Source organism: Synchytrium microbalum (assembly GCF_006535985.1).
Source record: "Synchytrium microbalum strain JEL517 chromosome Unknown SmJEL517_scf0037, whole genome shotgun sequence".
NCBI lineage: Eukaryota > Fungi > Chytridiomycota > Chytridiomycetes > Synchytriales > Synchytriaceae > Synchytrium > Synchytrium microbalum.
In genome coordinates, this window is record NW_022158386.1 from 96,037 (window position 1) to 123,987 (window position 27,951).

Below are 27,951 nucleotides of genomic sequence, written 5' to 3' on the forward strand. Positions count from 1 at the left end.
GCTTGTCAAGAAGGAAGGTCGTCGTTTGTGCTTCAACTTCTGCGTCTTTCTCATGCATAAATAGGCAGGGAATTTCGGTACAAATATCGAAAGTCTTAAAGTCGCGTTGTATTCTCCCGTTCCTCTGTTGCTACCTTTACAACGATCAACTTGCAAAGGTTCTCAGTGTTTAGTCAGCAGGAGGCTCTATACGTCCAAACCCCTAGTTTCTTGGCAATTACAGAACAAGGCCATAACAGAAGGACGAACGTAGTAGGGAAGGTCAAAGAAGAAAGTCTGATACTGTAAATTATTTATACATCACACGATTTTGACGTGGATCAATCTCCTCGGCGCCCAGAACTATTTGAAACTACTCTGGAAGAACAAGGTAATTTCAGATCAAATTAACACTTAATATGAATCCTGCCACTAATCCCAAAGGAAATACACAGCGATTCATACAAAACAAATATGGGCGGTGCTTGTCTTGAATGTATGCAGGATGTTAAGGCTGTCTTCAGGTACCAAAATAATGATTCAGTTCATTTGATTTTGGTCGATTTTGGAGTTGATACAAACTGAGCATTCAGGAATCCTATTACTGAAACGAAGTTATACTTACAGATCGATACCATTCCTCACTGTAACTTGGTGCGTTTGTGCGATGGGTGCTGTATCGTCACTCCGGATAGACTATCAGGCATTAGTGGTAAGACCACAGTTGCTTGCTTCCCGTATTGCACTCAACTTCTAATAGACTCCGTTACAAAGGGGACTTACATTGATTACTTGGATATTGGGTTTCTGGCATACCCAGTCCAGATATTTTGGACTGGTTCATTGATCATCAACATAACCGTGGGCGTTTCGTGCTTTATTTGGACTACTGGTATATCTCCTCTTGTTTGAATTGAGTATTATTTTCGTACTTACACAGAACATCCACTAGGAATGCAGCTCGAATGGCTGACCAAACACCTGTGCCTCGATAGATCTCCATCATCAGTAACCCTAGAAATAACATCAACCCTCGTATTGACGTTCATGTTTATGCTCTCCTATGCTGCCTTCCTGGCTTCCTTTCTTGGTGTACTGCTCACAGTCGCAATTCTAATGGTCATGCTCCTCATGAACTTCCAATGCTACTCAAGTGACACCTCCATGCTCGGTGTAGTCCTCGTCCCGCTCTTCCAAGCAGCCCAAGCAGACAACGCAACCGTGACAGCACTCGAAAACGCTTTTATATCAATCGGAAGCAACCCAGCCAAATTTTGTTTCTCCACAAACACTTTTTTATCGTCGTATGGATTTTATATGATTATGTCGTCGCTTGTCATGGTGGTGTGTCAGGTTAATGTGGCCATGGCGGTGTTTGACGGGCTGAAGGGATTTGGGTATCAGGTTATGTTGACGCGGATATCGGTCCAGGGGAAATCGGTGTTGCAGCAAGCGAGGCAATCACAGCAGTTTACGGCTTCGAGGGCTACGACTGTTATGGAGGAAGGTGTCATGAGTATGCAGCCTGGATCTGATAAATTAGCCAAATATGAGCCAATGTATCCACCATCAGTTGCGGAACGAAATGGCCCTCCACCTGCATTGCCTAATAAAGACTCATTGTATAGAGCACCACCACCACAGCAGCCTGAAATGTATCGACAATCCATGTATCAGCCTGCCCAAATCTATCAACCACAAAGTATGTACCAACAACCTGTAGCAGACCAGTACCCCGTAATCCACGTAGGCTTCAAAAACGACTATGACAGTAAATCTATAAATCGACTTTCCACCAACAGTCTCGACCGCCCCTTCAACGGAGAGGTATATCCATCATCGTTTGAACCACTACCGCCCCTACCATCCGGATTAGCGCGGAAATCCAGCATCACATCCCTAAACAAACGAGCCAGCACAACGAGCGACATATACACTCGCATGGGACCAACAATGGACTCTGACCCATACGGAGCAATGCCCATGCTAGTCAACAAACCATCAATGGCGTCCATCCGTGCACTACAGGAAGACGATCATACCATAATGTACTCCCAGCACCAGCCAGTGTATAGTAGCATGCCAGCATCTTCCGTGTATACACAATCCGTGGTCTTCCAGCATCCGCCACGCGTTGGCGTCGACTCGTTTGGACAGCCGTCGCCGACTAGAGCTATTGTGAGGGATAGTGTGTCTGCTCAGTTAGCGTCGACGCAGGAACCGCATTTGTGGTTGACGAATCCCGTTGTTGGTGGTAGCAGCCGCGTCACGGTTTTAGAAACGGGGGGTTTGGGGACTAGTAGTGTGTCACCGAAGTTTACCGGATTTGCTGGGCCTTCTATTGGTAGTGAGAAGGTGTTGAATGAGGAGCAGCGAAAGGGGGTTAGTGAGGATGCCGGTTTAACTAGTATTGCTGAAGGTGCAGGTGAATTGACCGAGGAAAGGCCAGCCACCATTGTTGCCGATGTGCAAAATCCAGTCGATGACATCCCTACTACAGTCGTTGTAGCTGCCGAGGAAACCGTTAAAACTAAAGGAGACGCAAACACCAACAAGTTGCCTGTAGAATCCGATAATTTAAAGTCTACTGATACCGTTAAACTATCTAATGCTGTCGCTCAGGCTATGCGTGAATCTATTATGGATGATCCAATGCCAACCAAATCTTAATGTCGCTGTAAACAAAGCTGTAAACGAAATCCTGTCTGCTATCCATCTATCTGATATCCTGTAACAATCAATTTTATATATTCCAGTGTGAGAGAAAGAGTAGAAAGTGTGAACAAAGTAACTTGTAATAATGAGGGGAAAGTGTGTGTACATATTATAGACACTTTGTATTACCACAAAAAAAGAGAACATTAATTATCACCAAAACTGTGTTTTTTATATATTCCTACACTTCGGATTCATTGCTTATTTACTCCTAAACTTCAGATTCATGACTAGCAAACCCCTCTTGGTCACAATCCATTTGATTCCGATTCCTAAGTTTGAGACGATGGGCAGCTGCATCCTTCGATTGCTCCTCGACCTTCTTTTGAGGACGCCGTTTTATATGATCAGACATGATTTGTCCAAACGTCCATGGTGTATCAGAATTGTTGTTGCTTTGTATATCGTTATTGCTAACATTATTAACAAGAATTGATGATGAGGGCTGATGATGGTGGTTGATGTTATTGCTGCTGGGGATGCTTTTCTTTGCCATTCTGCCAAATCGGATTTCGGATGGGATTCGTAGTGTTCTCATTGATGTTACTAGGTCAGACATGACTGTATCGTCTTCTGCTGGTGGTGTGGCTGGCGTAGCGGTGTTAATAATAGGGAGACTAGGTGCGATGACTGGAGGATTGGGTGGCAATGAAATTGGTGCTTCTACACTACTTGTACTCGCATTCGGAGCAAATTTCCGTAGCGATGCGCTGCCCGTCCTTCCTAGACTCATTGTTCGTTGCCCACTATTACTACTGCTACTGTTGTTGCCATTATTATTAGCAATGCTTCCATCCGAATACTTCCTCCTTCCTTTCGTCGTGCTGCCACCACTACTACTATCTACTGGAGGTGTTGTTGTTGTTGGACTAGAAGACGAATTCCCACCAGAAACAGCCCGTTGACGTCTGCGACTCCATCTCTTTTGTCTTTCGGTAGTATCAAGAGGAGACCGGGTATTACCTCTGGTAGCTTCAGATTCGGCAGAAGCGTTTGCACCTGTTTCGGATTCTCCGATCTCGTCCATGTGTATGAGCATATTGTCGTCATCGTCCACTTCCATTCCGGCATCGTCTTTTAGTTTTTTACGTTGATGAGGCTTCTTTTTTGTTGGATTCTGTGGTTGTTTGTTATTGTTACGTGTTGATTCAGTGGCGGATGATGGTGGTGGTTGTGGTGTAGCAGTAGATACAGATGATGATGGTTGTTGTGATGGTTGTGGTGGATGTTCTTCGATAGTCGGGTGTTTACCAAGTACAAGGTCAAAGTCAAACCTCTTTGGAAACTTGTGGGCATCAATCAAATGCAAGCGTCTCATTCGCGGTGTCGACATTTTGCGCGCACACCCTTCTACATAACACTCGTACTATAAATATACCAAAGATGAAAATGAGTAATTTGTAAATGTTGTCTGTGTTGACGGATTTCAAATACCATGTTTTGGACTTCACACGCGACGGCAAAGTACGAGCCATGACACTCGCTCAAGTGTAGGCTCAACAAATGGGCAGTAGGCAGTAGTCGATGACATACAGAGCACACGTTTGAGTGACTTGAGTGATAATGGTCTTCAAAGTCGTGAATTGTAGCGAACCGCCAGCTGCTACAAGACGAAGCCAAATTACACTTGATCAAGGATCTACAAGAATAAATACGGGTTAGCATGAGACCAAAAAAGGGTTCCTTGTTCACGGAAAGTCATGGTTTCTGGGTCCAACTCAAACACTACTTTAGATGCTTTGATGAAAAATTACAGATAACCTGGGGCCATAGAGCACCAAAGAGGAGCGAATTCGATTTGCATACCTTTGAGACGAAGATCCGATTGGTTCTACCACACTAATTTGCTCCTCAACTCTATGATACTTTAAGACACTTCCACTATCATCCTCATCTGAATCCTCACGCTGCCTTTTAAGATATAGGGTAGGCCAAGTAAGCGGATGCTGCCCATAATCGTCACTCACTGCTAACGCCATTCTGTCACTTTAAACCATACACAGCCAACGGCTTCGTCAGAGTTTTGTGACTCAGACAGGACGCAGAGGACGCAAGAGACACCTGGACTGCTTCGCGTCTTTTTCAAGTTATAACATGTTGTCGGAGCTACCGCTCGAACTGCTAGAGAATGTCATCAGTTTCTGCCACCACCAGACATTAACAACATTAAAACGAATCAACAAGGACATTAGTATCGCTTCACGACGTGAAATCGTAGCAAGAACAATTGCATCAAATTGCACGTTTACTGCCTTGTATGGATACGAGAAGGCTCGACGTGGTGGACTTTTTGAGTCGCTTGAACTTGCAGAGATTTTGAGGGGTGTTTGGTATGTGCTTCGTAGTACTCCGCAGGACATTGAGTAAGTTGGAACGTTATTCTGAGATTCTTCAACTGATGCGCGCCTCGCTCTGTTGCTGGTGGTCTCCTTATACAACGACCCATCAAGTACTTACACTTTCGCAACCATTGACAGACATCTTCTGCTCGACCAACTTGGAACTAGACCCACTTTACTTGAATCGTACGATGCGTACAAAGTCACTCCACCAGGTGTGGTTTCAGCACTTGACTACTCACGAAGAAACGGGGCGTTGCTAACTTTGACTCAAGATTCAGGAATAACGCTGGACGACTCCTACTATTCCTCCGCCAACGCCAGCTTCATAGAAAGGGACACCCAGTACGCGTCCTCATTCGCTGAATACTCTGAACACCTCGCCCGAGACTTCAGCGCACTGCATGCAACATTGTCAAACCCGCATCGCACCCGTCGAAAAACAAGGCCCGACCACCTCAAGCAATTATCACCAGCCATCAAACAACAACGTCGATGCCATGATGTAGGTAGAAATGTTGCATCACTTGAAGTTGAATTGAAGACGGATCTTGCGGATGCACAGATACGCGCGCTTCGAGCATGGCAGGAACGGAACCGGACATTGGAGACAGCAGCTACGGTGCTTGATTATAATATGACTGAGGAGGGGGTGTATATGTCTGCGATGAATGGGGATTTGGTTACTGTTGCACTTGACTTGGGGAGTCGGTTTGAAGACGATGAGAGACATACGAGTTTGAAGTTTCCTACTGTACTGGTAAGCCAGTTCACTTTAATTTCAGCACCGATTACGTTTAAAACACTGACTGTTTTGCATAGAACAAGTCACATCGTATGACGCTCCTCTCTATATTCTCTGGGTCTGATACGGTGGTTTGTAAATCTGTTCCTACTATTCATCAGACTATGCAAGTGTATATATCTAAAACGAATACTGCCATTGAATGAACTCGCTGCTAGTGTTACTACTTGATGTCTTCTTTTCCAAAAGCGAAAACATGCTCCGCTTCCAAAAAGACGAGTGACTTGTTGAGAAACAAGGGTGCGGTTGCCCGCATATGCGTACAATACTGTCGTGCTTGCTATGCCCCTGAACTCTTGGCTCGTCCTTACAAAAGTAGGAGGTTTTACTCCTTTTAAAGTTACTTTGGAAACTGGACAGAATCTGACGAATGATAATACAGTCGCTGTCATGGGAGAAGCGACGGATCGATTCTGCAATGCGTTGGAAAGACAATACGAGTGTCCACTGGATCTGAGAAGAGCGACCGTATAGGGTCAGTTTTATGTTGAAAATTGACGAGGCATTTTTGAACTTTGCACCTGCCCAGCCTGCCAGTGGCGATGTGCCTACAAAAGCACAATCTCTGAGAAAAATAACTCTATCTTTTCACAGTCGAGATGCTCGAAACAAATAAACAAAAGAACTCGCCGTTCATTAACTCTTTCCCCAACCAATCACAAACGTGCTTCTTTTGTTTTTTCTCCCTCCCGGTCACTACCACGTACGGCCTATTCATAAACCTCATTACATGAAGTAAATCCAGCATAAAACCAAGATGGCAGCCCTTCGACGTCCATCACCTACCAAATCACTCACAACAACTGCCCCAGCACCATCGCACACAGCAACACTGGCACCAAACATAACAACAGCAGGAACAGGAGCCAAAATACTTTCATCAGTAACACCTGCCTCCCAACCAATCCTCATAACAGCTCTAGTCGGTGCATTCGTATTCGGAATCCTCGTACTAGGCACCATATTCGCATTCCGACGAAATCGACGACGCAATCATACCAATCTCATCAAAGTAGTGGAAGCTTCCTCATCTGATGATGCAGAAGGTGGCCGAGTGCCTAGACCAAAGAAGGTGGCAAGGACTGCTACGTATTCTGGTCTGACGGGGTTTAGAAGTAGTAAGCAGCAGCAGCCTGATAGTGGTGATGAAAGTAATGAAATGATGCCAGTGCCACAGAATGGTGATTTAGGAGATTCGTGGCTTGTCGATGGTAATATTTATGAACATGCGAGACACGTTAATGAGGCTGGGAGGGCGTCTACTGAGACTCTGGCTTCGAAACTTGCACTTGCACATGCTCTGTATACGGGCTTATCATATGTATGTATTTCGCTGGTTATAAGCTCATTTATGATCTTTCGACCATGATAGAGTCCATACTCACACATTCTATTGCCTTTAGGACTTGGAATTCGGCCGAAACCACTACTCGAGTACTGCCACTAAACGACCGTTGAAGGCCACCCTCCTCCACGAGCTCTCCTCCACCGACGCAAACTCTAGCACCAGCAGCATAAGCTCCAGCCTCGAAAGCACCCAAAGCATCCGCACCGACACAACCAACATAAACGCAGTCTCAAAGCCCCTTCGACACAAATCATCCACAGCAAGCACATCATCTGCACCAGTCATACTCAGTGGCGCACCACAGCAAGAATCATTACAAGTATCACTACCAGCTTTCCCAATGGCACCGACATCACCAACATCATTCACAGACAGCACTGCCACAACACCAGACTTGGAGTCCCCGACACTCGTATCGCCTGTTGCTCGGTCACAGTCTGCACAGCCTTTGTCGTCGTCGGTCGACGTGTTTGTGCCTGGAAAAGGATGGTATGTTTTGCTAAAAACGTTTACGGCATTACCTTACGTTAAGCTGACCCTTTCGCTTAGGGCAATGACTCCTCCACGTGGCATATCACCCCACGCAGTAACAGCATCTCTCGTCGCACATCGCAAATCAATCAACGCAAACGCCGGCGGTGCTGATATGTTGGATTTGCCATATGCTAATTGGCAGGAGGGCGGACCGTTGGTCAAGAAAGTCAGTGCTGCGGATGCTATATTGGCTGCTGGGAGTGCCAAGAGGGCGGATAGTATTAGTATGAGGGTTGCAGGCATGTTGAGAGGTGGAAGTGGTGGACAAAATATGAGATTGTCGAGTGGTGGTAGCAGTGGGGCGTCTTCTGTTGTTGGGAGTACTGTAGACGAGATTTAGGACGTCCAAGTAGTGTAAGCGTGACGTATAAAGATGTCAGAAACAATTATAAAGGCTGCATATATAGGAAGCCAACCACACAATTGTCCATAAAAGAATGTATATACATGGTAAACTTCAATCTAAGACAGACGGTGTGTATGCAAGTTCGATTTAAGAGTAGGTCAACACTTCAAGTCGGGAAACGTGCAACCTCTCAAAAGATTGAGGGCAGAAACAACGTTTGAAGATGTCTGAGCAATGATAACAGCGTTATTAGTATCTGCAAATTCTTTGTGTTTATAAAACTCTTATTTCACGTTTAAGTATAGGCATGTGTGGTTTTAATATAAATATTGCCCCATATAATCACTTGGAATCACTATTCAGCAGATTTCTGTACTTGATCCGTCTTCACCTCATCAGAAACATCGTTACTGCTACCAACACCACTACCACAACTCTCATTATTGTTGCAATTGACGACAACTGGAGTGGTTTCAGTAGCATTAGTGGTAGTACTTCCATCACTATTGTTATTACTACCAGCAGCAGAATTAGCTCGTTGTTGCTGTTGTAGCTGTTGAGCAACATACAAGGTCTCTGCTCGAATGATACGGTTTACAGTACTTGCCACATCGTCATCAAAAGATATAGCCCTAGCTGGGAAATCCAGTGTAAATCCCATAGTCGCACCTAGACGATTCACTGACGGCTGTGTTGATACAAAAGGTGCTGGTGTGGGTCTTGGTAGTAAACCACGATACCCAAAGTTGCCTGCTGGACGAGGTGGGATTCCACGTCGTCTCATGTTTTGAGCTGTTCCATACATATTGTCTGCCATACTTGCACTGCTACTGCTGCCTCCGCCACCACCGATGCTGTTGCTGTTGCTAGGCAAACTGCCAGCTTCGACACCACTAGTGTTACTACTACCTCCATCACTATTACTGCTACAACTATTTTCTGCTGTTTGACTACCAGTACCATTGTTCCCAGCAAGATACATGCTATTACCATTACTTGCTAAAGTAGGAACATATGGTGTGAAGACCTCTTCATCAGACAACCAATCATCAGCATATGGTGAATGTCGGCGTGGACCTACAATGCCTCTTTCATCTCGAAGCCTTTGTGGCCAAGGAGATGATCTCGGGGTTGCTGGACTTTTTGGATTATTATTAAGAGGTGGTAAGGTGGGATATCCATCAGTCATCACACCACTAGCACTATTGTTTTTGTCGCTGTTGTTTGTCATTGGATTCATTCCTGATGTCGTTGGTGATGACGATGGATTTCTGGGATTGGGACCAGTTGGAGACAGAATTACAGCCGTTGGTAACGGAGGAGGTAACTGAGAAGGATTGGTAAAACTACGTTTATCGGTTGTGTAACTATTACTATCATCATCACCATCATTGTCGTTTTTGGTAGTCGTAATGTTCTTATTGTTGAGCTTGAGAGAGCCAATCTCATCTTGTTGTGCAGTTCTTGCAGCTTGAGCAGTCTCTGTTGTTGATCCTTGTCTCGTTCCAACTCGATTACGGTATGTCCGACCTCTCAGTGTTTCCTTATATTGAGACGAAGACGAGAACGGATCAAACTCGTCATCAGAGGAAAAATCAAGTCTTCCTCGTCGCCTCTCCCAGTCATCAATCTCGGAACTACCTCCTCTCATCAAATGAGACGATGTCATCTTTCTAGCGAATACTTTTCTGGGTCGGGGCCCTGCATTTCTGGGTTGTGGTAACGATAACGATGCGGATCTACTACCGGGTTGTAAACTAGGTGATGGTGGATTGGTGTTACCAGGACGGTTATTTCCTGCATTGCCAGTACCGTTATCTGCTATGTTCGTGGTAGCCTCTCCAGTGGTATAATCATCATGTGGTTCTGTGACTATTGGAGTTACTTGAGCAGCATCCGTTGGACCGTTTTCTGGCGTAGCCGGTTCTAGATCATCGTCAATAACAGTGATGGTGGGAGTGTTATTGGTATTGCCCTGATTGTTGTTGACCAAGTTGGCACTATTATTGTTATTGGTTGCAGCATTCACGAGTTGCGTAAAGTCACCAAGCTGGTGAGGCATTCCGGGAGCTGGAAGCACGGGCTCGAGTCGTGCTGGTGGAGGCAATGCCCACTTGACATCACAGCCTCTAGTTACCAATGGTTGGATGCAAGCTCTGCTCACTTTACCGCACAAGGAGACATCTAGAGTTGTCAACAAGGTGCTTCCTTCAATCAATTCAGCAACACCACCACTTGTGAGCTCATTGCACGCGGAGACTCGTAGTACTCGAATACTATGACAGTGTTCCGCGATGGATGCTAGAGTGTTATCGGTGACGCCCTTTGTACATTTATGGGCCGTGAGCTGTTCAAGTAGTCTACCACGAGTCTTTATATATTCCATCATTCCATTCTCCGAGATTTCTACACATCCAGTAATATTGAGTCTAGTGATTACTAGCTCCGATTTACGGATTGCGTCTAAAGCGACATCAGTGAGTAGCGGGCATTCTCTGAGAACAAGATGTTGCAAATGCGGGAGCTCTGTGAGCTTTGCGACTGTAGCATCTGATACAAGTTTACAAAATGACAAGTTGATTGTGTGCAAGCGAGGGCATGCATTGACCATGTTGTTAACAAAGTGGTCTGTTACCCAGACACACTTGTAGAGAGAGATGGTTGATAGTTTTGGAGTGTCAAATGCTAGATTTGTTACAGTTTGACGTTGCTCAACGTCACCCATTACTGACAAGACTGAAAAGTTCAAATCCTAGATGTGAACGTAGTTGTGAGTAATTGAAGACTTGGCGTTGAGACGGAGGGATTGATTTGCATCAAGGTAGTGGTAAGGCATAATGTTGTTCAAGGTCATTCTTGCAAGTAGCAAACCGAATGCCCGCCCCTACGACCTCAAGTTCAACCGATTCCTTCAGTGAATGTCCACACTAACCTGTACAGTATTAGCAATCCTCGCAAACCTTGGAAACTCTCCCTTCTTGGTCAAGAGTATCCTAAAAATAGTCCAAGCCTTGATACTCCCAAACATTGGGGCTCTCCACAGCACTTCATTGGCAGCCATATTGAATAATTTGCTCACAATCAAGCATCCTATATAGTTGGTTTGATGGTTAGATGTCTTGCAACCATAAAGAATGAATTTGCTGCCACATTACGAGTTAAAGCGCCTCTCTGGTGCTTGAGATAGGCAAATATATGAATGAGTATCTCTGGAGGGAGAGTAGCGACATTGACTGCGTTTTCGTCGTCCGTAGTAGGGTTGGCACTGTTTGGTGTGTTTGTAGGATTGTTTATGTCCTTGTCGGATAGGGTATTAGTGGCCGATGCTGGGACGTCCATTATTGGAATGATATCACGAGATGTTCCTGTAGCTTATGGTGCTCCTCTCGCGGCTGGTTTTCACTGGGTCAATGTTGGGTAAGAAATGAATGAATTGACAGAGAAAAAGAAGACACTCGCGCTCTGTAAAGATCAAACAGGGAAGTGTTAATGGAAGCATATAATCATGTTATTTCTTATTGCTTACACGTAATCCTACAGTGGGGAGAATCGACGTGGGGGCCTACTTTTGAGTTTGCTCGCTGCGGTTTGATTTCAATCTTGAACGACGATTCTATATCTATTGCAAGTTTTCAGTTTTCAGAGTCCAGAACGCGTATAGAACGATATTCCAGCCTGTTACCTCAACCTGCGCTCATCATCAACTCTCTCCTCATCCTCACAAATTTTCAAACTTCATTTTGCGAACGAGAACCGCATCACTTCTGACAAGATGGCTGACCTTGCTAAGCTCAAATCCATGCTGAGATCCATTCCTGATTTCCCTAAAAAGGTATGTCAACAGAGCCTTCGTGATTTCTTGTGTCGGCAAGATGTGTTCTGACGCATCCCTTCGCTTTAGGGAATCATGTTCCAAGGTAAATTGTACTGCTTACAAGCTGCTACCCCATCGTTTCTTTTCGTTCCTTGTTGCCTGTTTGTGTTGGATGATGAAGCTTATCTCACATCCTGCTCCAACAGACATCTTCCCCATCTTTTTGGATCCTCTCGCTGTTGAAGTCAGTCTCGCTGTCTCTTAACGTTCAAATCACACATTATACTGAACCTCACTCTTCCAGATGCTCGTGACGCATATTACCCATCACATCACATCCTCATTGGGAAAAGTCGACGTGGTTGTTGGTAAGCACCAACAGTGTTAGCATGTATCATCCAATGCTAACTTTCCTGTGTATATAGGTCTTGATGCACGTGGATTCCTCATTGGTAACTAATAAAACATCGTTGGCACGAAAGCTATTACAGACGTGTTCTCATAACACCATACTAGGCCCTACCATTGCAATGAGAATCGGCGCTGCTTTTGTCCCAGTACGGAAACAAGGTAAATTGCCTGGTGCTACTCGCTCTGTGGGATATGAAAAGGAGTACGGAACGGTATGTCTTCATGACGTTTCTCACTGTTTCATTTTGCGTCGTGCAACACGATGCTAACGTGGAACACAGGATTTCTTTGAAATGCAAGAAGATTCCATCAAGCCAGGACAATCTGTACTCATTCTCGATGATTTGATTGGTAAGAGATCACTTCGTACAAAATGAGCACAAAAAAAGGACATATTGCTATACTTACTCACTATTTTTCACTATAGCAACCGGAGGATCCGCTAAAGCTGCAGGCGAGCTAGTCAAACTATTTGGTGGAAAAGTAATTGAATACCTCTTCTTTATCGAATTGACTGCTCTAAAAGGTTCCAGTAAGCTAGACGCTCCAATCTACTCGTTAATGAAGTTTGACGATTAGAAGGCAAATCACTTAATATAGACACACTCATATACTGCAAAAATGCAAAGTGTTTACTATAAGTTACATTATTATGCTGGTTTTTCGTATACTACTCTTCTAGGGAAACAGCCATGACATCCAAGATATACTTCTAACTGGCCCCAAACCCCGTTCTTCCATACGCGCTAGTGCTCGAACTCGCCGAACATTATGTCTCACATATGAAGTCTTGCACGGTCCCATTCTCCCAACTTCCAATCCAACAAGATCTCTGCAACAAAGTCCCTCTTTCACGGATCCTCCAGCACAACCGATGCCTTGACCTTTATCCAAAACACCATTTATACCATTCGCCAACACCCTCCCAGATTTCAGCACACGCCGTTCACGCCCCGACAATCCCCAAACAACATCCATATTCCTCACAGGCAGATTTGAAAATTGAATCATCGTATCAGCCTTATACAACGTCCCCAGATGTGCCTCCTCTTCTATCGTGATTCCACACTCTATATCAGCATTAAGTCTCGGTCCACATATAATCGCATCCACAGAATCGATATCTAGCGATAAAACGTGTCGTAGAAACGGAATGCCTAGCATTGCAACAGGTATATCTATAGACCCGTCGATTTCGGCGTTGCTGCTTCCAGACATGGTGAACGGGCGATTATCTCGTGCTATTACTAGTAGGGCTGTTGCACCTGCACGTTGAGCAAATGTGGCCTTGTCTGCAAATGTGCATTGGCCTCGTAGCACGAGTGGAACTCGACCTGCGACATCCATATCCTTGTATTCTGCACATCCATCCCATAGCACACCATGTGCATCTAATAACGGCTGTAAAACAACATCCATCCATTCACCTGGCGCTACATCACGTCCAAAGGCAGCTAGCAGTGCGAAATACTGCCTGCCTTCTAGATATAACGAAATGTTTACAACAGGTGGATGCTGCACAATACTGGAATAATTGTGCTGTAAAAACGCCATGCCGAATTTGGGAGCTCTAATCACTTGTCCTGCTTTGATGATTTGACTTGTTTGCGGTTTTGCTGGTTCTGTTACGGATGTTATTATGAATGCATCTGGAGACGCAATGTCTAGCTCAATCTTCAAATGAAGGCCTGCTACACTTGCCGTGGCAAAACCGTATGAGAACTAGATGATATGAATGCGTTAGTATTGGTGAGGGTTAAAAATTCAGAAAATCAACGAACCCGAACAAGTTTTGCTGGCGGCACGCTGACACCAGGTGGTGGTTCAACTCTGAATAGTAAGGAGTCAGAAATGGTCAAAAATGGCAAGAAAAATCGCAGCTGTGAAGTCTTTATACCTGACATCAAAGGTCTGTCCACTCAGAATCATTAGAGGTTGCTGAGAAAGCATAACTTGCGTATTACACATAGCTTCATCTACAATCGGATCCATGTCCTCTGGCAATCCCACAAACCGATGTATGGCTTTCGTTTTCTCCATCGGTATCGGTGGATACATTCTTTTGCTTTTCAGCCTCTGATTCTGGAAGGAAAAGGGCGGTACAGGTTCTGGTGTTGGGCATGTCATCTTTCGTTCGTGTTGCCGTCCTTCAATATGTTGCGGTTGGTATGGTTGAGTATCATTATCTACATTATATGATGGATTGGTATAGATATATGGCAACACGAGCATATGGCCCTCTATAGAAAAAATGTTGAGTTGATAAGAAGTGAAACATGGTTCAAGGTTCAACTTCTAGAAGCGTCAATCGGGTGAAGCAAAGACACGCAAACACACCCGTTGAAAATACATAATTGGAATCCATGCGATTAAGCACATTGTCATCATCAAATAGCAGCATCAGATACTTTAAAGTCTCAGACAAGAAAAACGACTCCATCCTAGAATGTACCAACATGTAAATAATCCAAGAGCGACACAAAGAACGAGCACCAGTAGAGTGAATAAAGAAGTTCCAGATCCATTTTTTACCTATCAGCTCTAGTCTTGCTGACAACATCCGACAATGAAGCAAACCCACACTCTACCCTCATCAGCGAATTCAAATCATCCACAATCTCTTCTCCAACCTGTTGATAAAACGGATCTCTCGTAGCTCTATACAGCATATACGTTGACTCAATCAGCTCTGGCCGTAACGGATAATGTGGCACAATAGCACTGCGTCCTGTCCAATCGAATCGTTCAGGCAATGATTTGAAGCGTCGCCATAATGAGAAATAGAGGTGGTGCAGTCTTTTCGCGTTTTCTATATCTCCGTATAGGATCTGTAAGCCGGGAAAGAAGGCTGCAAGAGAGTCAACCCATGTGGTAGTCAGTTGACCGTTATCCATATTTACATTCTTGTACACAAATCCATTCGTGTCTCGCATGTGAGATAGGACTGCTGCGTAGGCTGTCTCAAACATGTCTAGGTATTCGATGTCGCCGAATAAGATGTAGGCTTTGAGGAGGTATTCGTACCAGGAATCAATGCCAGCCCCAATCCCGCTCATGGCATGAATCCACTATAAACTTTCGATTAGTTATTGCGAGGGATAAAGGCAAAAACGAAACTTTCAATTGCATATCCACACGCTGTTTTACCTTCCCAGTTTGAATATTAAGCGAATTTCCCCAAAGATCCAACTTTGACCTCCTCTCCCATATAGCTCTTAGCGCCTTTTTCGCCACCCTCTCAAACACTTTATTCCCAGTCAGCCTACTCAATATCCCAAACTCCAAAATCAACGTTCCCGCACCAGCCGTGCTAATAGGACATGAAAATAAATTAGTTAAAATCTGGACAATCTTTCAGCATAGTCAAGTTCGGAAACCAACCAAGTATCGTTAACCTCCCATGGCAGCACCCCATACATCAAATTAACCCGCGCATACGGAATCCCTGTTGGCGAAGCATCAAAAGCTGGCAACAATTTCTTTCCCAACTCTTCAGCTAGCGCCAGCAATTCGTTATTGTATCCAGCGATTCGGTAATCGGGAAAAGCTGGGTTTGTTGTGAGGAGATGAGCAGAGAGCAGACCTCCCAAGATACGAATTGTGGTTTCGAACACTTGCACACGGGAGTCAACGTCTAGTTGTTTGGGACCCCTAGATATTACGAGGTTTACAAGACGAGTAAAGTTTCCTGGATCGTTCATAACGACGAATGTGTCCAAAGTGTCGATCAATGTCACTGAGACTCCTGCTAGTACGTCGTTGACGTTACTAGGTAGCAGAAAAAAAGGTTGATAAGAGCACAGTTGTCAAAAGCAGCTCTTGCGTAATGAAAATTGGCAGGGGCAGAGCGATCAATTCGTGCTGTTGCTGTCCATCTCAGAATTCACACGACAGTTCCACCAAAACATGTCCCAACTCTTCGTCGTACATACAATGCATTCGGATTCGAATCATCTCTACTGCGTCCAGTACACGTAAGTGGATTCAATTCATCAGCAGGAAATCCATATTTCATGTAATTGTCCCAACCATGATAGAACATTTCCTTCACTTGATCTCTAAATAGAGTAAGCAGGGTTAGCGATCTGCATCAGTCTGGCTAATGGCTTGAATAATGATCTTTGTTGATCAAACACTTCCAAAGTTACCTCAACTCAAGACGACGTGAGTTAGAGATCGCTAACGATGGAGAACATGATATCCACAGCAGAAGCAGAAGGAAAACGTTCATCGTACGTCTTGCTGCCTATCTAGAATATGTGTCGCATCCCTATTTTCAAGTCCTCAGCAAGCTCTCTCGGTAGAATGCTAACTACTAAATTTCTCAGAGTTTGGTAGTGGTTCGGTTTGCAAGTCAAATGAAGTTCGCAACACTATAGTTCTCTAGTATTTCAGCCCATTTAACGCGATATTATTTGACAGCAGGAAGAGAAAACTATTTATATATATACAAAATAAACTATGAATTTGAGGTGTTTGATTGGCTAGTTGGTGGATTTTCGTACAGAGCAGCTTCAACAGAGGCATAATTTATATAATTTACCCGGGCCACATTGTAACTTACGCTCCCATATGTGGCATATTTTTGTGTGGTTTTGGTGTGTTTGGATCAGATGATTATATTTAGGGCGTTGGTTTGAGATGTTATGTGGGGCGCCACATAGAATCGTTATTAGGCAACGGCATGGCTCTGTTGGTCATTACGTAGTTTATAGATGGTAGTCGTTCTGCTGAAGTACTCGGGTTATATGAGGGTAATAAGGCTGGAGGCCCGTATACCACCATTGCTGATGAGGTCGACCTGGCTGGGCTAGACCATGGTAGAGGAAGAGTACGATTCCTAATCCAATCGTCAAAGAATAGACGCCTTTGCTGTTGCTGATCCACATCGGGGCCTGCATTGTTGGTGAGGCCGCGATTTGGTGGAAGTGACACTGATGGATTCATGATTGCTCCTACTTGCGTTGGCGAGTATGGATGATATCGGAGCCGTGGTGTCTGAGCTGGCAGTTGTATTGGATAGAGGAGGTCTCTATGTGGACTCCTTTCTACTGGAGGAGCCGTGGTTGGTGGCGTTAAGGGATCATATGTTATGGACTGCCAATTCGTAGCATTATATTGGTGTAGTCTGTTATTGTCGCCACTGTAGAGACTAGCTTCGGCTGTCGTTTGATACTCTGGTGTCACTGGCTCGCTTGCACTAAAAGCATGACGGTCGTGTTCAATCGGAGATCCAGACTGAGAGTGTGATTGACTAGGGCCTCCTTCTCGCTCTCTTATTCTGGATGTTTGTGCCGGGACTGGGATATCTCGAAGCAGCGGGTCGTCACTAGGCACCCTGAGTGTTTGTTTGTCTGCTTCAGCGTGATATGCAACCAGATGGTATTTTACGTTGTCTTCAGTCGTGATAGCAATGGTTTTCTTGATCAACCCATCATCCTTGACATCTGCAGCCAGGCGAGATTTTATTCCATGGCGGCTCTTCGATTCACTATACACCAGGAAGGCACCAGAGACACGTGACGGAGTCCTACACGCCGAATCAATGTTATCCACCTGTTGTTGATGGAATGTGAGCAATATATACATACCACTGTAGAGAATCGGTCCTACAAAACAGAGTAGTGAAACAATAGTGAGATTTGTCGTTTATGGTTTGCATGACACCATTGATCAGAACTCACCATCGTTTTATCCCAGAGGCCGTGCCGTTGAATACAAAGACAGCGCCAGACTTTATCAAGTTTAGTCTCTCCCCATCCGTCAAGCGTCGCTAGAGTAGACAAAAAGTGGGATGATGAGTACATAATAAGTTAGGTCGACAGGAGAGTTAAAAATCAATCAAAATACACAACAAAATGTAGACATGTGTACTTTGCACATAAATTAGACAGCACAGTCATCAACATGGGACGATGAGTAAAATGTGCGACAAACATGTTGCAGAGCTCGCACGTGATGACAAAGGAAGTGAAGGGACTTACAGCTACTATTGGAAGACGTCCTAGCCTACAGGCTTCAATAATGATCAGAGCCTCAGCAGTAGTTCCTACATATCCATTATAGGTAAGTTGAACTGGCTGTTCCATTGACTCATTGGGGGCAGGCGAATGTCGAATGCCGGGCTGATTGCTCCCCGGCGGAGCCGAAACGGAAGGGGATTCTGGCCTACTATGTTGTGGTGGTAATGGACTGTATCTTTGCATTGGTGTTTGATTATATGGTTGTATCGCTATAACTGAGAGTGACTTGGGAAACTGTTCCTGCTGTGTAATGACTATGCTTGCGAGAGACTGATGGCTGATTAACATAATCTGAGTAGCTTTGCTGTTACGATGGCCTTATTTTGGGGTCAGCAATCCACGCATCCTTTAGAGTTTGGGGGGTCTTGCGTTCCGTTTTTAAAAGACTTGTGCGCTCGGAGCGAGAAAAAAACTTGGGTAAACAATGGACTAAGGTCTAGGCTAGGAGGGGCGAATCGAGAATACGGACACTTGAGGCACTGATCGATGCCATTCGTTCGGCAATTTCCAACATCTACAGGAAATGCTGACCGCTGTCGTCCCCCCAAAGGTCTTCCCGTCAGCTCATGTACTGGTAATTGTCCGAGACAGCTCTTCGGTTCGACCAAAAATGTAATTACCCTGCATAAACACAAGCACGTAAGCATGTTAAAGGTTAAGGTTTGAGTCTGTTACAAAGCCCAATCTATTCGCCCTCTGCTACTGTCTAATATCATTGCCCTCGCTGCTTCGATCTCCACTATATTCAACCCCGTTGTTGTCACAAGCACCACAACATTCGAAACTTTAGCTCTTGCCCTGCCAATTTCATACAATTGCCTTACCACGTCCGGTTCATCTTGTTCCAGCTTGGAAAAGAGATATCGAAGATCCGTTGCCGAGACTAGCAGTTCCTTTACTGTGGACAGTCTTATACGGACATTGTAGAGTAGCAGTGTTCTCAGATTTATGCATGTTGACGCGATGGTATTTACTATTTTCAAACATTCAGGAGTAGGAGTCGAAGGGCTTCTTGGTCCAAACAGGACAAGCGATTTCAATTGGTGTCCTCTCTCTGTCATAAACCTAAAGAATCCACCACGAGCCGCATCTATGGTTCTACACCTTAACGACGATAGTTTGGGTAACTCCAGTTCGAATAGTCGAGCCTCTATAATGGTCTTATTGGATGGGAAGACATCCAGTAGCTCGATGAAGCGGGAGGATTGTTGGACTATACGGCTTAGATCGGCCGGAGACATTCCTTCCACATCTTCAATATACACTTTTCGAAGTCTGCGAGAAGTACTTCCTAGCAGTCTCATGAATACATCAGCCCCAAACTCTACACTGGAGAAAGATACAGACTCAAGATTGGGGAATATATCCATACTAGAATCTTTCAATGTCGACGTTGGCAATATCATGCCCGACATTGAGAGCTTGACCAGCGTCGAATTGCTTCTTGCCATGTTGAAGATTGGGAAGGATATCTCGGCTGAAGTCTCCAGTTTGAATTCCTTCAACTGCAGATGTTCCAATGCGTATTGAATGGCCTTGACATCCCTATTCAGTTCAATATTTAGGGACGTGATATTTGGGCACTGTTGGACTAGAGCCTTCCAAGCCTTGTCATCCCACTTTAACTATGCGGCCAATGATATCGTTAGTTTGGAGATCTTCAACAAAGCAAAAGCGTATTACCCTCATTGCTGTGAATGTAGTGAGGGCAATAGGCAGTAGATTCACATGGGATCTCAATGACTCGTGCCAATGTAGAGAGCTGAGATTAATACACTTAGGAAGCATTTCCGTAGGAGTTCTAATTGTAAGAAGGGTTTAATATCTTCATAAGAGAAAGCTGAGAGAAATCATGTGTGGACGATTTACCCTTCGCAAGAAATCATGAGTTCTTTGACATGCGACAGGGCAAGTTGGTTGTAGGTTGTGCCATTATTCAGCATTGCGGTCACAGATTGGATATGGGCTTGACTATTCATCGATACAGAACGATAAAGTAATGGGACTGCACATTCATTCACTTCCTTCGAGACGAGTGAGGAAGAGTATAGCGATTTGTGGTCTTCCTGGAGGAATGAGAGTATAACGTGTATCACGTCCGTAGGTATTTGGACTTCCAAAAGTTCGGCTGGAGCCATCTAGTGGAGCATCGTTTAAAATTTTAATCAAACGTATCACGCCCCAACAATAAAGATTTGGAGCAGGTCCAATCAGATGTGAATGTTTTGGTCATATATCGACAATATTTGTGAGCTTCTCCTCCCCAACAACACGTTCAGTGACGAAACCTTGCACCATTCCAAACATCACAAACAATTATAGATTTCGAGACGTACCAGCTTGCTAAAGATGAACGTCCAAAGGATTGCCAACAGTTACGATGATGAAGACATTTTCGGTCCTGATGAAGATTTGGATGAAATCGAAGAGAGCCTGTCGGGTCTGAAAATAGAGAAGAATGACTTGACGAGTGTATGAACTGAACATGTTGAATATGTCGGAACTATTTTTCCTCATGTTCTGACGTGTATTTTATGTTTACCAGGCTCCTCATATACCTGCTCCCATCAAAGAAAAGGAGAAATCTTGGGCTCAAATGGTTGACATCAACGCTCCATTCACTGAGTTCAATGAGCTAGTTCCAGAGCTGGTATTGCAGGTATGCGCCTTATTCTTTTGCATTTGACGTGTCACTTGCATCCAGTCCTTTGTCTGACCACGTAATCCTAGTTCCCGTTTGAACTGGATGACTTTCAAAAGCATGCTGTTTACCATCTGGAGAGAGGAGAATCCGTGCTAGTAGCAGCTCACACATCTGCTGGAAAGACTGTTGTTGCTGAATATGCTATTGCTTTGGCAAAGAAGCATCATACGAGGTGTGATGTTCGAAAAGCTACGCATGCCGCTATTGAGTGAATCCCAACCTACAATTTTTGACGCAGGACACTCTACACATCTCCCATCAAAGCTCTTTCGAATCAAAAGTTTCGTGATTTCCGTACAAAGTTTGAAGATGTCGGTATATTAACAGGTGATGTTCAAATCAACGCGGAAGCAAAATGTCTGGTCATGACTACTGAAATTCTGAGAAGTATGCTGTACCGTGGAGCGGATCTGATACGGGATGTGGAGTTTGTTGTGTTTGATGAAGTTCATTATATCAATGATATTGAGGTAACTCGGAAAATGAATCTGTGGTTGAACCTGACGTGACGCTTTGGACCAATTAGCGTGGCGTTGTTTGGGAAGAAGTCATCATAATGCTACCTCCAACCGTCACGATGATATTGCTCTCAGCTACAGTCCCAAATACACGAGAGTTTGCTGAATGGCTAGGGTATGTCATGCTATTCGTGACGTGTTCTTTTGTTGTCGTTGTTGCTGACTTGATATTTTAGACGCACGAAACAAAAGAATGTATTCGTCATATCAACTCCCAAACGACCAGTACCGTTAGAACACTTCTTGTATGTCAAGAAGGAAACTTACAAGATTGTTGGTCCTGATAAGAAATTCATCAATGCTGGGTATGAGAAGGAAGGAGTCAATGCGGTACCGTTTATCAATTGATCATACTTTTCATGTCTTTCCACAGATGGAAGGCGGCAAATGATATCATCAACCCTCCACCACCACCTAAAAAGCCCGAAGTTCCTACTGGTCGTGGAGACGGTGGTAGAGGAGGTCAACAACAGCGTGGTGGACGAGGGGGTGCAAGAGGAGGCCAACAGCAGCAGCAAGGTCGTGGTGGTGCCGCTCAAGTTCGAGGTCGAGGTGGCTATAGTGCTGGAAGTGGTGCCATGTCATCGCGTGGTCCTACTCCAACTTCAGTGAGTCTTCACTAGGTATTTTAAAAGCTTTTGTTAAATGTATTCTTTTGCTCGTAGGATCGTCAATTGTATACACATCTGATTGGTGGACTATTGAAAAAGAAGGAATTGCTACCAGCCATAGTCTTTGTCTTTTCTCGAAAGAAGGTTGAAGAGTTTGCTGAAATGTTGAGTAATATAGATTTGACTTCAGGGTCAGCTGAGAAGAGTGAGATTCATGTGTTTATTGAACGGTGCCTGGAAAACCTGAAAGGTATCACGACCATACTTGGGTATTCACGTCATCCTTGAGTATTTATCATTTGTTTATAGGAACCGACAAGGAGCTTCCTCAAGTTCTGAGAACACGTGAATTGCTGTCCCGCGGAATAGCAGTGCATCATTCGGGGTTGCTTCCAATCATCAAGGAGGTAAAGGAAATTCTGGCTACTTGTTACTATGAATATCAACTTGATATTGAAGCTATCAGCAATCTCTGCTACTAACTTAGATGGTCGAAATTCTATTCACCAGAGGTCTCGTCAAGGTTCTGTTTGCTACCGAGACGTTTGCTATGGGTGTGAATGCACCAGCTAGGTGTGTTGTCTTTTCATCAACACGAAAACATGATGGTCGTGAATTTAGAAACCTCATGCCTGGAGAGTATACTCAAATGTCTGGTCGCGCTGGTCGTCGAGGCCTCGATGAGACTGGCGTTGTGCTGATTGTGGTGAATGATGAGATGCCCAGTGTAAGCTGCAGACAGAACGACGCAAAATTGGTGGAATCATCAATGTTAACACATATAGACATACATCTGTTAGGAACTCTCACTAAAACAAATGATACTTGGAACACCAACAAAACTCGAATCCCAATTCCGCCTAACATACAACATGATTCTCAATCTCTTGAGAGTACAGGTGCTACGAGTTGAAGATATGATTCGAAGCTCCTTTTCCGAAAATGCTGGTCAACAACAATTACCACAACGACAACGAGATTTTGAGGAAGCTCAAAAGATCTTGGCTGGTATACCTACTCTTCCATGTCCCATATGCTCGAGAGATTTGAGCAAGTATTATGATCATTCTTCACGGATTATGAGAATCAATGAAGAAGTGAGAGAGCGAGTTATGAAGAGTCCTATGGGTGCTAAAGTGCTTATTCCTGGACGTGTTGTTGTGCTCAACAATCCAGTGAGTTATTCATTCAGGGCGGATCGGTCGTATTGGTACAAAGAATCTTACGTTTTCTAACATCCCTTTTTTACTTAGTTCCATCGCCATGAACTTGGTGTCATCCTGATGAATGCTCCATCAACCAATGATCCTCGATTCAAGTCTATGGTGACCGGATCTTCTGAAGTCAAGAATTACTTTGTGTTGGTGTTGACCGAAGATTCTGGTGATGAAGAAGGAGTGAAAAAGACTAAAGGTGTGATTGTTGGAGAAGGAAAGGATTGATGATATCAAGTCATATGTCAGCAACTCACACTCTCTTCGCGAGTAGGTACAGGACCATTACCAGCAGCCCGATTGAGAATACCAGAAGGAGATAAAGTATCATATGAGAAAATGATTATTACTCATGCTGATATCAGTTTTATGACAAAGAGTCTCATCAAGGTACAGTCCTATCCAGTTTCTAGGAACTCTTGTTTTTTCACACTCATAGACGCCTGTTGTGGTATATTTAGGATATTGATGTAGACTTGATTGTCAAGAAGAATGATGATGAGGAAATGGAACGTACAGCGTTCAAATTGTATGAAGAAGCTCAGAAATATAAATTGGCAGGTAATCGGATTAACAGGGCTCTGTCCGTTTGTCATACAGTAGGTACGCCTGTCAGCTTTTTTAACGTTGTTTTTATTTTTGAAACTCTGCAGGGGAGGCTACTGAGTATGACTGGTCGAAGTACAAGGACTTGGATTTCCAAGAACTCTTGTCTGAAAAGTATGATCTATGGAAGCAGTTGCCACTGTTTGAGTGTAATGAATGTGCTGATATGGATGCCCATGTAAGATCGCATATTTGAAATGCATCACTTGATTTTTTGTTCTGTGGTTTTGTTGTTCGTCAAAAGCACTATTGAGTCTCGCAAACAAGAGCACTAATTCTGTCTTTTTCAACATAGTATGGCATAATTCACGAAGAAAAGGAGCTACAATACAAGATTGCTGAACTGGCATACAAGATATCTGATCAGAATCTAGCGATGCTGCCAGAATATCATCAACGAGTGGATGTGCTCAAGGCACTCAACTATGTTGATGAACACGGAGTTGTTCAACTCAAGGGTCGTGTTGCATGTGAAGTATGCTAGACGCCTCTCACATTCTTGGTTCTGTGCTCCAATTTACTTGGTCTCGTTGTTGTTTTTTTCTTGGTAGATCAACACAGCCAATGAATTGATTCTGACCGAGCTGATATTGGACAATGCATTTGCAGATTTCGAGCCTGCAGAGACCGTTGCATTGTTATCTGCACTGGTTTTCCAAGAGAAGAGTGATTTCCAACCAAAGTTGAATGATAGACTTCATGAGGTATTGTCATAGAACAGCGTCATTTTTTGGTGTTGACCAACTTTTTTTTTTCAAAATCCAACATCAGGGAGTAGAACGAATTCTAGATGTTGCATACAAGATGTATGATGTTCAACGAGAATTCAAGGTCGAGGGACAAGATCCAGAAAAATTGCAATTTGGACTAGTCCAAGTTGTTTATGAATGGGCTAAAGGAACACCCTTCAAGGACATTACAGAGTTGACTGATGTTCTGGAGGGATCAATTGTGCGCAATATTGTGAGGTTGGATGAAACTTGTCGTGAGGTGCGCGGTGCCGCAAAGTTGATAGGTGATGTTGCACTGCATACGAAGATGGACGCGGCTAGTGAGATGATTAAGCGTGACATTGTCTTCAGCCCTTCATTGTATTTCTAGATGGAACATTAGCTTAAGTTATACAATTAGAACTATAGAAAATGAAAATGGAATTACAAATGCTAATCAAAAGAAGATGTTGTTATGTTTGCGGCTCAACGGGCGCGTTTTCTGGCGAAGAAGCGTCTGCCAGACTCAAAACCTCAAAACATCGACAAGATGTCAGGAAGAGACCGAGATAGATATGACGATGACCGTCGAAGCCGATATAGTAGTAGTCGTATGGATGCATATGATGAGCGTGGCGACCGTAATAACTCTTCTTCAGACAAGAGGAAGCGTGAACGAGATGTGAGCCCAACTTCTGACAAGGAAGAAGATCGTGGAAGAAGTCATAAAGACAGGTAATGCAGAACAGTTGTATATGTTGGATCTAGACTCGGATGCCGGTTTCTTCTTGTTTCTCTTTGCTACGTGCACCAACATCACAAAATCAAGTACTCTACGAACACAAGCACACACATATATTAACCCAATCCTCACTATAGCTCATCATCCAAGAAGAGCAAGAAGAAACGTAATAGATCCACATCAGAAGAACATCGACTAAAGAAGGAAGAACGTAAAAAGCTAAAGGAAGAATACCAGCTCCAAAAAGAATCCCAATTCGCTGAACAAATGGGTGTCAATCTAGGATACGACAACAAAGATAATCCATTCGGCGACTCGAATCTCGGCTCCAAATTCGTTTGGTTTAAGAAACGAGAAAAGGAAGCCAAACAAGGAATGACTAGTGATGAGCGATCTCGTCGTGATGTCGACAAGACGAGAGAAAAGCAGACTGAGCTAGAGAGATTAACAAAGAGAAGAGCTGAACGGGAGATTGAAATGCAGCTACGAGAACAAGAGCAGACTAGGATGGCGAGAGATGCTGAACGTGCTCAACTGGGTGATTGGGAGGAGAGAGAAAAGGACTTTCACTTATCACAGGCTAAAACTCGGGCACAGATACGCATCAAGGAGGGTAGAGCTAAACCTATTGATGTGCTCGCCATGAATATATCACTAGCCTCTGATTCAGAGATTGCGGAAGAGTTTGATGCGTTGGGTCTTGAACCTGATGCTGATGAACCATACAAGATATTTGATAATCTGAATAAAAAGGAAGTAGAGGACTTGCATACCGACATTCAACTATACCTAGAGCTGGAAAAGAACGCAGAGAATCAAGCATTTTGGCAAGCCATGATGGTTATATGTGATGACGAATTGTCGAAAGCTAGAGGCACTACTCGACAGACCATTGATAAAAACGTAGAGGCTGAAATCAATAATATGCTATCCAACAAGACGCCTACTCAGCTGTCTGCCTTGCAACGACAAGTAGAAGATACGCTTGCTAAAGGTGGTACCATCGAAGTCGAGTATTGGGAGGCTGTATTGAAGGCTATAATAGTAAATCGTAGTAAAACCAAGCTGTCTGACATTCATTATGCCATGTTGCTAAAGAGACGAGAACAGCTTCGAAAGAGACAGTTGGAACAAGCTGAAGAAGTACGAGCCGAATTAGCAAAGAATCGTCGTACATTCCGAGAATCTCTGGTTAGTAGTGGGTTGAATAACAGTAATAACGATGACAAGGAAGGTGATGATGATGAAGAGCAAACCGTAGCTGCAGCTTCATCATCTTCCAATGTACGAATACAGCAAGCCATAGAAGACGAAGAAGATGACGCCAACCTAAATGAAGAATATAATCCACGAATGTCACCACCACCACACGAACTATCTCGTGATGATCGACAATTACCTGTATATACACCCGAGCAAGATGCTCAAGAGCTGCATGAAGCTCGACAACGAGTATTGAATAATCATAAACAGGTTATACCGTTGTCGTCTGTACTCAAGATGGCTAAGCCTGTCGAGAGACCGAATATGAGTGCTGAGGAGCTGTTTGTTGCCAAGGCTTCTGAGGCTATGGAGTCTGATGAGGTTGCGTTTGGGACGAGTGACGAGGTGGATCTCTCTACTCAGGTAAATTTGGGGGTAACTTGTATTCTATGTCGTGGCGGTGTGTTGCACTGTGCTTGTTGAGCAATCGATATCACGGAGGAGCTGTTTTTGCTCCATAATTGTTTCACTGCTCAACAAATTTTCATCCCTTTAGGCGTATACATGGCAAGACAAATACCGACCACGTAAACCACGATACTTTAATCGTGTGCAAGCAGGCTTTGAATGGAACAAGTACAATCAAACGCATTATGACCCAGACAATCCACCACCCAAAGTCGTTCAAGGATATAAATTCAACATATTTTATCCCGACCTTATTGATCGTGGTAAAGCACCCACATACAAGATTGAACGAGATGCAGGATGGCCTGATACAGCACTCATACGATTCATTGCTGGACCACCATATGAGGATATTGCATTCCGAATAGTCAATCGAGAATGGGAGCATTCTCATAAGAAGGGATTCAAGTCCTCTTTTGATCGTGGTGTGTTACAGTTACATTTCAACTTTAAGGTATGCATCGAATGATATAACTGTTTCTCAAGAGTTTGCTGACGTGTCGTTTTTCCTTCGTAGCGTGCCTACTACCGCCGTTGAAAAGGGGTCATGTTATAAGCTATAATTGCATGACAAATATTCAAATACAAACACTTGTAGTCATACAAAATATGTTAAGGCGTTTGTTCTCTTCGCTATTTTCTGGTACTTCGGTGAAGAATTGTAATTGCTGCAAGGGCGATGGAGGAAGCCAGGCAAGAGCAGTACACAGCCGATGAGGGCCTTACACTGTCAATCCCACATACCACTGATCTGGATTCCAATTTGGACAATGCATCCGCACGAAGCAAACTAAGTTTCGAAGGTGAAAAATATGGATTACATGCTACAATGACTCCAGTTCCAGGGACTCAGGGAAGAGT

The 27,951-nt window shown here is 44.0% G+C and overlaps 4 protein-coding genes across 4 annotated transcripts; 3 read left to right on the forward strand and 1 right to left on the reverse strand.

Annotated features, from left to right (window-relative positions):
- Positions 1-11,838: 11,838 nt before the first annotated feature.
- SmJEL517_g04856 (adenine phosphoribosyltransferase) lies at positions 11,839-12,870 on the forward strand (the record flags this gene model as incomplete). The annotated part of the gene is made up of 8 exons (XM_031170784.1): positions 11,839-11,898; positions 11,968-11,983; positions 12,087-12,124; positions 12,185-12,248; positions 12,306-12,332; positions 12,397-12,503; positions 12,573-12,642; positions 12,719-12,870. 8 exons carry the CDS (start codon positions 11,839-11,841, stop codon positions 12,868-12,870), a joined length of 534 nt encoding a protein of 177 aa, XP_031023218.1.
- Positions 12,871-12,969: 99 nt separating this feature from the next.
- Positions 12,970-20,452, reverse strand: SmJEL517_g04857 (uncharacterized protein; the record flags this gene model as incomplete). The annotated part of the gene is made up of 15 exons (XM_031170785.1): positions 12,970-14,013; positions 14,073-14,121; positions 14,189-14,531; positions 14,629-14,732; positions 14,824-15,359; positions 15,439-15,601; positions 15,673-16,059; positions 16,224-16,349; positions 16,952-17,821; positions 17,883-17,900; positions 17,976-18,064; positions 18,276-18,584; positions 19,139-19,939; positions 19,998-20,115; positions 20,184-20,452. 15 exons carry the CDS (start codon positions 20,450-20,452, stop codon positions 12,970-12,972), a joined length of 5,226 nt encoding a protein of 1,741 aa, XP_031023263.1.
- A 211-nt stretch (positions 20,453-20,663) lies between these two features.
- SmJEL517_g04858 (uncharacterized protein) lies at positions 20,664-25,068 on the forward strand (the record flags this gene model as incomplete). Its single annotated transcript, XM_031170786.1, has 18 exons — positions 20,664-20,786; positions 20,860-20,973; positions 21,045-21,190; positions 21,257-21,488; positions 21,545-21,651; positions 21,713-21,841; positions 21,910-22,144; positions 22,202-22,397; positions 22,457-22,554; positions 22,635-22,874; positions 22,948-23,322; positions 23,401-23,560; positions 23,636-23,751; positions 23,823-23,922; positions 24,015-24,145; positions 24,263-24,442; positions 24,519-24,671; positions 24,739-25,068. The coding sequence occupies 18 exons, from the start codon at positions 20,664-20,666 to the stop codon at positions 25,066-25,068; spliced, it is 3,165 nt and encodes a 1,054-aa protein (XP_031023223.1).
- Positions 25,069-25,227: 159 nt separating this feature from the next.
- SmJEL517_g04859 (uncharacterized protein) lies at positions 25,228-27,628 on the forward strand (the record flags this gene model as incomplete). The annotated part of the gene is made up of 4 exons (XM_031170787.1): positions 25,228-25,412; positions 25,557-27,045; positions 27,179-27,544; positions 27,608-27,628. The coding sequence occupies 4 exons, from the start codon at positions 25,228-25,230 to the stop codon at positions 27,626-27,628; spliced, it is 2,061 nt and encodes a 686-aa protein (XP_031023224.1).
- Between the last annotated feature and the right edge of the window lie 323 nt (positions 27,629-27,951).